The sequence below is a fragment of the Lemur catta genome, chromosome 9, assembly GCF_020740605.2.
Source record: "Lemur catta isolate mLemCat1 chromosome 9, mLemCat1.pri, whole genome shotgun sequence".
Lineage (NCBI taxonomy): Eukaryota > Metazoa > Chordata > Mammalia > Primates > Lemuridae > Lemur > Lemur catta.
In genome coordinates this window covers 24,219,092-24,231,894 of record NC_059136.1, presented here as the reverse complement: position 1 = coordinate 24,231,894, position 12,803 = coordinate 24,219,092, and the positions used below count along the sequence as shown (strand labels likewise).

Sequence of the window (12,803 nt, the reverse complement as noted above, 5' to 3'; positions counted from 1 at the left end):
ACATTGTAGGGGTGAGACACAGGGAGAATGGAGGGACAGGACTCCCAGCATATAACCTCTCTCCAGGACTCATGGGCCATTGGGCTGCAATGGTCTAGAAGAGGCTGGCCCAGGTGCAAGGTCCTGGCTCAGCCTGGCAGCTCCTGCCGCTGAGCCTCACAGCCACCCCAGACTACAGTCCTTCCTTCCACATGCATCTGTAATAGGGAAACCAAGACCCCAAGAGGGTAAGCAAGCCCGGGAACATACCTTGGCTTGGGGTGGACTGGGACCAGGGCAGGATTCCTGACCCCTAAGTAGACTATGCCCAGACCTACTAGACAAAGCCCTCCATGCTTTGGACCTCAGTTTCCCTCGCTGTTAACCAGGCCCAACAACCCTGACCTGTTTGGCACTGGATGGCCCACAGACATCAAAGGCCTTGGAGGACGTCATGGCCCCCTTCCTGGCCAGTGTGTGTGTGAAGGCTGTGCTGACAGGCTCTCCAAAGGATAGCCTAGCCATGGCCAGCAGGCCTCCTGGAACCTGCCCTGGGTCCTGGGGCTTCAGAAGGCAGGCAATCATACTGCCTTCGAGACCAGGGCCCAGCAGGGGTTGTGCCACTTCAGAGGTTCGGGACCACCTGTGGAACTAAAATGAGGCCTTGTGGCCTCACATAACAGTGAGACCCAAAAAGGCAGGTGAAGGGGGGTTTCCACTCTTCTGTTTTACTGTTGAGGGCACTGCTCCAGGTCTAACAGTGAGTGAGGGCAGAAGAACGGATAGTGGAGAACACAGGGCTGGTCACTTGGAGCAGGCACCCTGACAGACACGAATGGGAAGCCTCAGGCCTGGCTCTGCCCACACATACCTGCCCCTCCCTGGGCCCCAGTCTCACCTCTAGCAGTGAGCCCACCTCATGTCATATCATTGTTTCTGCCCTGCAAGGAAAAGAGGAACAAGGCCTGAGGGTCAACGTGTGAAAGAGGAGGCACAGAGCCAAGTCCACACATGGTACACACAGGCAAGGGAGCAGGCACGTGGGACAGGCCCTAGCCCTGGGGATGGCCAAGCCTGGGTTTGCAAGAGCTGAGCAGGGGGGAGATGAGCAAGGTTTCACAGTGGCCCTCTCCCTACCCTCCCAGCAGACAACTGAGCCCAAGGCAGCACCTGAGAACCCAGCTCCTGTGAAGGAGAGTCCTGGAGCTCGGGTGGAGCTGCGTAAGCAAAGGACAGCTCAGGAGCCCCACCCAGGCCCTGCCTCCCAGCCCACCACCCACCCCTCCTGGCTGCCCTTATGATTGCCACTCCGCACCAGTCCACACTGTAACTTCCACACCCTAAGCCCCACATAAGCACATTTATGTCCCAGGAAAACCCCAACAGGGGTGCCTGTGGAAGCTTCCTCCCTGCAAAGGGGCTAAGGTAGGACCTCTCAGGTGCAGTGTGGGTGGGTCTCAGTTTGTCCCAAATTTTGCTGCCCCATGCCACAGCCTCCCAGGAATGGAAGCAGTCTGCGCCTTTCGCACACCCCTGCCTCAAATCCTGCCGCCCAGAAACTCATCTGGCCGCTGTGGCCCTGAGCTGCCTCCCAGGGGACTCTGGCCTCCTAGCCTTGGAAGACTGAGTGGAAGAGATCATGAGAAGGGGCTACAACTTCCTTCCACCCTTTTTTCTTCCATCACCTCATCCACTGGTGAGTCTATCCACACGCCCACCCTCCCTCAGTCCACCGGACAAGTGCTGCGGCCTGCTGGCCTCAGGGGAGACCAGAGCTGCCTTCTTCCCATCTGCTCTGCAGTGGCTAATTGTGAATGAGGCTTATGTAAAGATAACACACATGTGGGTCCAGGGCACAAGTTGTCTGCCCCTGCCCCCAACAGGAACTACTGGTGAGCGGCAGGGTCGGTTCTACACCTTCATGTGCTTGAGACAGACAACTTCCAGGACAGTCCCTGGGGCACCCACAGCCAGCCAGGCTGGCACAAGCAGTACACACCCTACCACTGGGAAGCAGGTGCTCTGGGCACTGACTCCAACATAGAAGGGGCTTAAAGACCACCTACTTATCCCACCTCCAAACGGACACCTGAATTCCATCTACACTGCCCTGTGAATACAGCCTCTGCTTGCCCACCCCTAGGGATGGGGAGCTGCCCAGGGCAGAGGCTGCCTTTCCCAAGTCAGGGAAGCTGCAACTGCAGGACGTTCCAACTTTCCCACCAGATGCTCTGTCTCCTTTCCCTAGATTCCAGTGCTGCAGGCATCACCCAGGATATGATGCCCAACTCATTCATTCAACAGGTAGTGACTGACACCTACAAGGTGTCCAGCACTGGGGACGTCAGACTCCTCATACCTATTAGGAAGAGCAGAGAGACCGAGTCCTGTTCTGGCACTGCTAAGGACGCTGTGGGTCCTCTAACTCATCCTGAACATCAAGAGACAGGAAGATCAAGGTTGGCAAATGGAATTCCCAGGAAATGACCCACAGAGTCCTAAATGGTGACAACTGGGGGTGCCTGACAAGTGCACTGGTGACACTTGCTTGTAAGGAAGGTGGGGTGTGGGGGTACCAACACCCTGGGATGTATGGTGGCCAAGGGTCCTGCCACTAGGATAGGAATACAGGTGCACACCCTTGGTCCTGAGTACTCAGAGGCATCACTTGAGGTGAGCACACTGGTTGAAAATGGCTTTCCTGGTGGGACAGGAAAAGCCACTAAGGTACCAAATGAGAGTGCGCAGTATCTACCAATCCCCACCAGACAGTGAGGACCTGAGGCTAGTGCCTTTGGGGCCACTGTGAGAAGGGAGAAGGCATTTAGGTGGGACTAGACACGATTCTCACACTGTGCTCTGGAGAGCCCAGGGCTTCCTGAGGGGCCTCAGCAGCCACTGGAAGCAAAGTGAAGAGACGTGGTCCTGTGCACCTCCACCCCAGCACATGGCACAGTGGGGTCCACCTGACATGGTTTAGGAAAAAAAGATTCTGAAACTAAAACATTTGACCACTTAAGCTTCTGAGATACTGGTTGGGAAGAAAAGAACAAAGCATGTCCAGAGGACACAGCCTGTCTCTGCAAGAGCCCAGGAGGCAGGAGGCACTCGCCTGGTAGCTGGGCCCAGCAACTCAGAGACAAACAAGCTCTAGGCCCCGCAGAGCACACAGCCCCTGAACCTCACACTGAGGGAGACCTCACAAGCCCGGGAGAGCACGGAGCTGCAGGAAGAGCAGGGCCTGAGTACTGCTCATCATGAGAACCCTCCGCAGAGACATACCAGGGATCCCAGCCACAGAAGGCTGTGCTCAGGGTCAGACTCCAGCAGGCTTCGCTGCAGCTGGCTTTGGAAGGAGGAGCACCCTGAGGACAGACATCACCCCAGCCACGTAGGTGACTGATCGGCCCCAACACGGCCAGGACAGGAGCAGGTCATGGCAATGAGGGGTAAGAGTCCTGGTCCTGAGGAGTTACAGTCTTATGGGCCGACCATCCCTGGGGAACCCAGGAGAGCCAGCCAGGAACTATGCTTGCCCCACCCTGCTCCCTACCCCAGCTCCACCCACCCAGCACATCCTGCTGCTGTGGAAGCCCTGGGCCGCTGGCATCTAACCTGTGACACCTCAAGCAGCTGCAATTTCACAGTCTCAGTTGTCAGGCTCAGCCATGAGGGATGCACAGGAGCCGAGAAAATGGGACAAAGTACACAATGTCAAAATGCTACCCACCCCAGACATGTGACGGGAGCAATGTGAGCAACACAGCACACGGTAACAGGGCCCAAAGAATCAGCAATGAAACCTGTAAAAACCAATCATGTACAATCTTCATACATGCATTTAAAGCAAGAAACACACTTCCACGGCATAGGGCTGTCAGCAATGACTGCCACCTCTGTGTTTAGAGAAATGTAAAAATAGGAGAAACTGCTTTCCCTCAGGAACAAGGGTCTCTTGGTGGAAGAAATAGCTAGAACGAAAACTGTGCCAATTCAGCTGCCATGATGTGAATTCAAGAAGGGAATGAAATTGAAGGACAAAGCAGTGAAAAGAATGTAGGAAAATAAACCTATTTGATGTACATTCAAAGAAGAGGCTAATCACTGTGGACAAAGGCCTTCTGGAATCGCAGCTTCAGGCAGCAAGTGGTGCTGTGGAAATGGAGAAGCTACAAATCCACTAGAGACATGGAGCGGATAATGACGTCCTCCTACCACCAGCCTCTATGAAACCACCCAGTCCAGACAACCCTTCCAAAATGTTATTACTGATGTGGTCACAGCTGAGAATAAAAGCACAAATATTGCTGGAAATCTAAGTAGCCTGTTTTACTGTCTTCAGTGACTTATGTGCAAACCTAAGACTAGTTTCTGAATGCCCAATCAAGATTTATTCATGTAAAGGCTGTAAGTGAGAAACTCTGGGGAACATTGTACATTGGACTCTGAGCCAAAGCGCTAAAAACACCACACAGTGCCCCGTGCTCCTCTATCTGGGCACTGAGCAGGTCCTGGCCAGACATTCCTACTTTCTTTAAGGAAAGGAACTCCGCCAAGTCAACTCAACATGGCGGCCACCCACACCTTGCAGTCAGAGCCCAAGGGATAAGATCTGCTGGCAACAAGGGAACATCCCAGAGTCACGCTGCTGAGTGAGGCTATGACTGAAGTGGAGACACAGGGAATGACATGCTGCCTATACAGCTGCGAGTGAGGCTTGCGGACACACAGCCTCGACCTGAGTCCCAGCCCTGGACTATGTGTCCTCAGGCACCATGCTGGGGGTCCAGCCAACACAGGGATGGCTGCCAGCCCCGCAGACTGGGCCTTCCGAGGGGCAGGAAAGGTGGACCCCGGAACTTGGGATGTATGGCAGCCTATCTGGTGGTGGCAGGTACTGCCACCTGTCGGCCTGGAGGGCAGCTTTTCTCCACTTGAACAGACAGATATCTCTGCCCTGCGACACAGCAAGGCTCAGCCAGCCAACCCAAGACCAGAATCAGCCCAGCCTGGCCCCAGGTCCAGCTAGGGTAAGGCTCTGGTCTGTTTTAGGCTAGGCTGGACCCTTCCAGAATATTTCCTCACATTCAGATGATGGGAGAGGTGATAAAGTCAAACCTTGATTACCAGGGACATGCAAGGAACAGGCCATTCTGGTAACTGAGACTCCGTACTTGTGGGCACCCATGACTCTCTGTCCCAGAGTGCTCTCCCATCTCAGGCAGACAGTCTGGGCCAAATGACCACACCGCTGGGGAGCACAGAGCCACAGGCACTGGCGGCCAGAGGCAAGCGCCGATGACAGCCATCAGTCATCTGCTGTGGACGAGCAGGGCAAAGGAGAACAAGCTGAGGCCACGCGACCACTAGGGCACTCTTGGAGGGCTTCAATTTTGACCACAGCCCTGAGAGCCACGCGCCTCCTCCGCATCTGCCGTTGCCTCCTGAACACTGACCGCAGTGTGTGCAGCTGCCCCACCTCCCGTGTGGAGAAGCAAGGCTGGCCCTCTGCAAAGCGGATGACCGCGTCAAAGGACATGGCCGCCTGCTCCCAGGCTGCCTCCTCACTCTCACGAGAGTCTCCTGCACTGTCTTGGCCGGCTTTTGTTGCCTTTTCTGGATTCCAAACCGCCCCTGCTGGCGACATGGCAACGGGGGACCGTACCTCTTCCACCTCCCCTTCCACTGCACCCCACTCTTTGGCCTCACTTTTATGAAGTCTGTTGCCTGGGCAACAGGGACCCTCTTTCACGAGCTTCAGGATGTGAGCAAAAGTCTTATTGTGCGGCTTAGCTCTGAAGTGGTCTGTCTCTTCCTCCTCCTCCTCCTCCCCTTCCTCTTCTGAAGAGCCTTCAGCAAATGTGACCGCAGGCCACAGCTTCCTCCAGGCCCGTCTGAAGACTTGGGTGGGCACCGCGTTCCAGGCACAGGCCACATTGAATATGGCATCATTCATGCTGTAGCGGCTGTGGAAGCCCTGTAGGGTGACGGGAGGGTTGATGAAATTCCTCATGAAGTCCCTTCGAATGCCCTGCTCCATGGGTTGAATTAATGACGCAACGCTGGGAGGCAGGAAGATGGTGAAAATGTTATTGGAAACCAACTCAGACTCCTGCGGGTGAGCCCGGGAGTTGTCCAGCAAGAGAATGGCCTTGCTGTCTTCGGGCAAACCTATGGTTCTGAAGTGCTCTCTCACTGAGGGAACAAAGATATGATGGAACCAATCAGAAAAAATCTCCTTGTCCACCCAGGCATTCCCTTGGGCTTTATAGGCAACAGGCAGGTGCTGGATGCCTTTGAAAGCCCTGGGGCCACTACACTTCCCGATGGCCAAGGGCTTGATTCTGTGGGAGCCCGTGGCATTGGCACACATCAGGATGGTCAGCCTGTCCTTGCTGTGTTTGAGGCCAGGCATGGCCCCACCTTCTGGGGTGGGGTTTGGCAGGCACCGCCAGAACAGGCCAGTCTCATCAGCACTGTAAACCTGCTCAGGCGACAGACCATGCTCAGCAGTTAAGCTCCTGAAAAACCCACAGAACTGCTCGGCCGCTTGGTGGTCAACCACCTGCTTCTCGCTGGACGCATCTAACTTTTTAATGCCGTGTCTGGCCTTGAAACGCCAAAGCCACCCTCCGGAGAACACACAGGGCTCCGTGAGCTGCATCTGCTCATAGAAGTCCTTGGCCTTTTCGATGAGCATGGGGCCTGACACAGGGACACCCTCGGAGCGCTTCCCCAGGAACCACTCGTAAAGCACGCGGTCCAGGTGCTCGAGCTTGGGCGTGTGCAGGGTGCGCCGCTGCTCCAGTGCCTTGTTAGAGTCCGAGTTGGCAAAGAACCTGAGCAGCTGAGCCTTATGGGCCTTGATGTCGTACAGGGTGGACATGCCCACGTTATACTCCTGCATCAGCGCCTTCCGGCTCTCCCCCCTTTCCAGGCGTGTGCAGATGTCGATCTTCTCCTTCAGGGTCAGCACTACCCTCTTCCGCTTCTCCCCTCTGCTCTTCCCGGCAGCCTGCTTGGAGGCCATGGGGAGGGGCGGCTGGTCCTGGGGTTCACAGGCCCCTTCCCTCTCCTCCTGCTCCCCTCCCGTGCCTCAGTCTCTCCCTCTCCACTCTGCCTGCCCTGCTCTGCTGATCCTGGGCATGAGCCCCAGTCTCTCCCGGGCTCCTCCCTCCACCTGCAGCAACACCAGCCTCAGCTTTCCAGAGTGTTCCAGGCTTCAGCACACTCAGGCCTTGGCTCCTAGCAATGTAGTCCGCTGCTGGTCCTCTCTGTGGGGGAGGTGACCAATGTCAGCCTGCCCTGGACTGCTCCATACGGCTGGAACTTCAGCCTTCTCTGTGGGTACCGTGGCAGCAGCTCCCCAGACACTGGGCAGGTTTCAGGTTAATCGAGGATTTACTGCAATGGGCTGTGGGTGCCTGTGCCTCTCTCCAGGGTCCACGACGGCACCTCACAGGCACAGTACTTCAGGAACTGGAAAGCAGAGGGGAAAAAAAAGAAAAACATGACAGAGAGCACCCGGGGCCTCCCTGAGTGCACCTGCATTACTCTGGACACACCAATGCAGGAGCCGTGGGGAAGAGGCTGTCCCCAGTAGATGTGCACCCCAGCCCAGCCCACAGATGTGCTGTCACACTGGCTCTTCCCAGCTACTACCAAGGAGTAATTCACCAAGGCTGGAAACTAAAAGTGGCTCTCATGAGAGCAGTCTGGCCTTTCTGGGGGAAAATGCCAAGGGAGAGGCCATGAGATGAAGCCAGGAAGTCAGAGATGCTGGGCTGACCCAAGAGCAATCCTCCCACTTGCCCAAACTGACTTTCTTGCAGCAACTGCTCCTTCTAGAACAGCAGAGGCAGGGGACAGAAAGATGCAGGGAGCAGGAATTCCACAAAACCATTCAGGGCTAAGGATTTCATGAACCTCTTCTGAAACATGCCCATCAAACCCCACTGGAGCAGGGTGCCTAAAATTCTCTCACCAAAAAGCCCCAAACTGCCTCTAGAAAACTAGGCCTTGGAACTTTCTCTAGAATAGTGGCCTCAAACTCCTCCAAGAGCGGGGAAGTGCCGCCAAAGTTTCCAACAACCAACCACCTGACCTCCATAACAACATGTGTCTAAGGGGAACCACAGTAAATGGACAGCATATGACTATTTCAGGGTGTCTCACACACTGGACTCCTCAAGCTCAGAGCCAGCTGGTCTTTGAAATTCCAGTCCCTACCTGTCACCCAGTGCCATCCTGTCAGTGTGGTCCACCTGGGCTCCACAACAAAGCAGGACCACAGACCCTGCTGGACACACACACCCCCACTCATTTGCATGTGCACACTCTCATGCGCACAGAGAAGACACAGGAGAGAGCTAGGCCAGAGCAGGGGCTTCCAAAGTATTTGGTAATTTAAGATGCTCTATGAATAAATTACTAATTCATGCCAGAAGCAAAATACCAGAACTATCTTATGGCCCACCAGGAGCAGGGACTTTTTCCTGAATCATTTTTGTACCCTGTAAGTAATAAACTTTGTTTTTAAGTTTACATACACACCTTTGATCCAAGTTAGTAAGATAATACAAAGAAAAGTGACTTATATAAACTCCATGGCTCTAATCAAATGCATCTTTCTGTTGGAGTTTTTAATTATCTGCCCATTCTTTATCCATATAAAGAAGATCTGGGTCATTATGGTCCTTTGAGCTGGATAATCCTATCCTTTTACAATTTCTCTAAACACCCGATAGCCCTCCCTGCACCACTGTGCAGAACAGCATCCTCACTAGCCCAGGGCAGCCTGTGGGGATCACATGTGTCACCTGATAAGACACTGATGTCCTCTAGCCTGTGAGGACCAAAGAGACATTGGCACCAACACTGAGTTGCCCTGTGGGTCTGTTCAGTGCAGTGTGTTTGCTAAGGATAGTCCTGTGCTCTCCACTCATGTCCCTCATGACTTGGCCTCATGCCCTCTCCACCCCATTCTCATCTGGAGGGACTACAGACCACCAGGCAGGGGCACCAGCAAGCTTCCTGCCTTCAGCCACAGTCCATGATGAAAAGGCACACCACACTCATGGATGGACCACTAGAACTCCCATCCACGGCTCCTCCCTCCTGAATCCTTCTCTAGGCTGTTTCTTCCAACTTCATGCAGTCAATGAGGCCAGAGGACTACTTACATGTGGAACATAAAAACATAGCCCTTTGAGACCACAACTCAAGAGAAATGAGAAGTTTATTCAAAAATAGCAAGAGCTCCAAAGTCAAATTGTAGGCTTGTCACCAGCTTGCTATGGGAGAGTCCTTACCCCTTTCTGAGTCAGTATCCTGGCCTGCAAGATGCAGGTGCTGTTCCCTTAAGATCTTACATTCTATTTACTGGGGTGACTGTGTGGTATGTGTGCTGCTTGGCACAGCACATACACAGTGTGATGTGTGTATCTCACTCAGGCAACAGGTGGGAAGTCAGGCCATAATCCACCCTCAAGGAGATTTTTAATATGAAACCACCATAAAAAGACCCAGGGAAATATGGAATCCCACAGTAACTTGTGAGAAACTGACTCAGGACTGGGATGCCTGGAGAAGCTTGCTGGAGGCAGCTCAGCACCAGAAATGGGTTTACTATGGACATTTCCTGATGTGTGACATGGAGGTGTGGCAGGGCTACAAAAGATGACTGAACACATTGTTATCCTGTTTGCAAGACCAAAAACTTCCTTTAAGAATGAAATCCAGATATTCTTTCTGAAACAATTTCTTAAGCAAACGGGTACATGGTATGGAGAAATTAAGGGGGTTTCTAGCCTTGCGCCATTAAAGGAAGCATTGATACTCTGGGGCCACCTGAACGTGGAATGAAACAAATTATCCTCCTGTCCCCAAGGCTCAGACAAAAAATGGGGAGGGCTAAGGGGACAGAGCTGGGGCAGAAGAGGGAGGCACTTTCCACATTCATACCCATTCCTGTGTGAGGGGATCACAATGCCTTAGAAAAGGCCCTGAGAAACTGAGGGGAAGGCTATAAGAAAGCACCTTTTCACTGGCCTGGTGATAGCGGTGTACCAGAAATACTCAAGGATTCTGGAGAGTGGGGAAGAGGTGGATTGGAGAGTCTTCGCGGGGAGAAGGATGGGGCTCTTTTTTCTTGGACAGCAATACCAGGGGTGTGCATTCTGCAGGGAGAGCGCCCGGAAGCCAAGGAGTGTTTACGGAGGGGGCAATAGGCGTTACAAACGCGGGTGCCTTTCTCAGCGAAGGACATCCTAAATCACGCAGAACTCTCAGAGTTACTGTGGACAGCCTTTGTTTTAAAATTTTGTATCCCAAGGACAGTGTTTAAGGGTAGAAACTCATTTGGGGGCAAGAACAAAAACGGACCAAAAAAGAAGCACAAAGTCTCCGTCTGGTTTCTTCTGGGGTTAAAGGTACCTCGTGACTAATCCTCCCTGAAAGTGGAAGCCAGAGAGGGGTCTGGGCTGGGGCGTCAAGGCCAGGCACGGCGGTGGGGGAGCTTCAAGGAGGGTCGTGGGGCCGGACCCGCCCGGGTCCTCGGTAGGGCGGGCGGCCCCGGGGCTCGGGCCTTGGAGCTAGGAGGGGCTCCCCGGGAGAGGGCGCTGCTGCCCGCGGTCCGCCCCGCCCGCGGCCCCCACCCGCGTCCAGCAGGGGCCGGAGAGCGGTCGCCCACGCCCGCCCGGCCCAGCCTTCCCGCTCCTCCGGCCCGGTCCCCACTCACCCTACGGACCCCGAGCCGCCGCCACCGCCGCCGGCCGGATGTGCCTGCCGCTCTGGTCCGCGCCTCGCCGCCTCCCCCAGCCGCTTCCGGGACGCTCTAGGCAGGCTGGAGGACTCGGCATCTCGGTGGCGTTTGGGTGCCGGAGCCGGCTTTCCCGGAAGCCGGCTGGAAGCGGAGGGAACGCGGGAGGGGGAGTAGGGTGGGGGCGGGTTGTGTGTAGCCTCGCCCGCGGACGTTCCGGACTCGACTTTCTCCATCTGTAGGATGGGCGCAGGGCCACTGGAGTCTCACATTTTACGAGTGAAAACCCCGTGCAGGAGGCGTTGGGGGTCTTCTTGTGGCCTCGGGAAGGGTCAGCGCGGAGGGCGACTTTGGGTTTAGTAGCCCCAGCCCGGGACAGCCTTTGACTGAAGGGACAAGTGTCTGGTGGGGGAGGGCAGTGATCCCCCCTCTTCCCGCGGCGGAAGCCGCTGGCCAAGGTCCGTTTTCGTCCCGCTCGGCCGCTCACGTAGCTAGAGCCTATCTATACCTCACTTAGGTGGTTTACCGGATGAGATCTGAAACTTTTGAGCTGGGAGCCCTCGGTGCGATCTGGGCTTGAGCTGCAGTGAGTTGAGACTGTTCTGGACCCCAGGTGATGGATGTATGGTGCACGGGACGTGCGCGAGTGTTTGGGAGCCGCGGTAGGACTGTGCCCGCTGAATCATGGCCTCGAGGATGTCCCCAGCCTGATCCGCAGAGCCGGTGAGTATGTTACTTGGGAAAAGGGACTTTGCAGGTGGGAGTTAAGTTAAGGTTCGTGAAATACGGAGATGATTCTGTTTATCCAGGTGGACCCAACGTACAGTCTCCCTTGGTTCCAGGGCCTTCCGAGGGCATCCAAATCTGAGAGTCCGCGAGTCCCAGTTATAACATGGTGTAGTATTTGCATATAAACCAACACATCCTCCCGTATGCTTTAAGTCATCTCTGTATGACCTATAACACCTAATACCTGTAAATGCTGCATAAAATAGTTGTTATACCGTACTGTTTCAGGAATGATGATAAGGGAAAAATGTACAGATGCAGTACAGATGCGGTTTTTTTTAATATTTCCAATCACAGATGCAGAGCCCATGGGTACGGACGATGGACTGCACTCACAGTGTCCTTATGAGGCCAAGTGAGAGAAGACAATGCCACGGTGATGGCAGAGAGCAAAGGAAACGTGACAGAGGTTGGAGAGCTGGAGGAAGGGCCACAAATCACGGAGTACAGGTGGCTCTAGAAGTTGAAAAGGCAAAGAAACAGGTTATCTCTTGAAGCCACCAGAAGGAACCAGCCCTGTGGACACATGGATTTGAGCCCCTTTAGACTAATTGTAGACTTCTGACCTCCAGAATGGTAAGATTATAAGTATGTATTGTTTTAGGCCACCAAATTTATGGTAACTTGTTACAACAGCAACAGGAAACTAATACAGATTTTGGTAGTCCACACCTGCTTACTTCACAGTCTTCCCTCGGTGCCTGGGACCCCTCGCCCCTGGTTCTCCTCCCTCCCTTGCTGATTCCAGGGTCACTGCAGCTCTCTTCTCTATCTGGACCCACTCCATGGGAGGTCCTCCAGCATCATGCCTTTACATACCATCAAAGGCTGGCAACTCCCAAATTCATGTCTTCTGCCAGGACCTCTCCCCAGAAGTCCAGACTCCTGTCTGGGACCCAACATCTCTGCACAATTTCTAACAGCACCTCAGACATGGCCTTTCCAGACCTGCACACTCGAGCTCCTGCCCAGCCTTGCTCCCACCCTGGAATCTGCCGCCCCTCCATTGTAGTAAATGGCAACTCACCATCCATTCACTCAGGCCAGGAAAATCAGTCACCCTTGACTCTCTCGGTCCCTAATACCCACATCCTCTACCTCGAAATCCACCCAACATCCAACCTCTCCCCCTCCCTCCACCTGCCCTCCCTCCGCCTGCCCTCCCTCGACCCATACCTCCATGATCTTGCTGTTGCTGCCTCCCTGCTCTCTTGGTTTCTGACCTTAGCCCCCTATCAGCTGTCAACTGCTGTCTACCGAACCACCCAAAACTTAG

The 12,803-nt window shown here is 54.5% G+C and overlaps 1 protein-coding gene across 2 annotated transcripts; it reads right to left on the bottom strand.

Annotated features, from left to right (window-relative positions):
* Positions 1-1,267: 1,267 nt before the first annotated feature.
* On the bottom strand, positions 1,268-10,751 carry JRK (Jrk helix-turn-helix protein). 2 transcript variants are annotated; one of them, XM_045560983.1, is made up of 2 exons: positions 10,718-10,751; positions 1,268-7,458 (listed from the first exon to the last, which is right to left on the bottom strand). In XM_045560983.1, the coding sequence occupies exon 2, from the start codon at positions 7,007-7,009 to the stop codon at positions 5,288-5,290; it is 1,722 nt and encodes a 573-aa protein (XP_045416939.1). In that variant the 5' UTR covers positions 7,010-7,458; positions 10,718-10,751; the 3' UTR covers positions 1,268-5,287. The 2 variants fall into 2 exon arrangements, with proteins under 2 accessions (XP_045416939.1, XP_045416940.1); XM_045560984.1 differs by having other exon boundaries at positions 10,727-10,745.
* Positions 10,752-12,803: the final 2,052 nt, after the last annotated feature.

Excerpts from the sequence above, each read along its gene's own strand:
- JRK (XM_045560983.1), bottom strand. The coding sequence starts at position 7,009 with ATGGCCTCCAAGCAGGCTGCCGGGAAGAGCAGAGGGGAGAAGCGGAAG.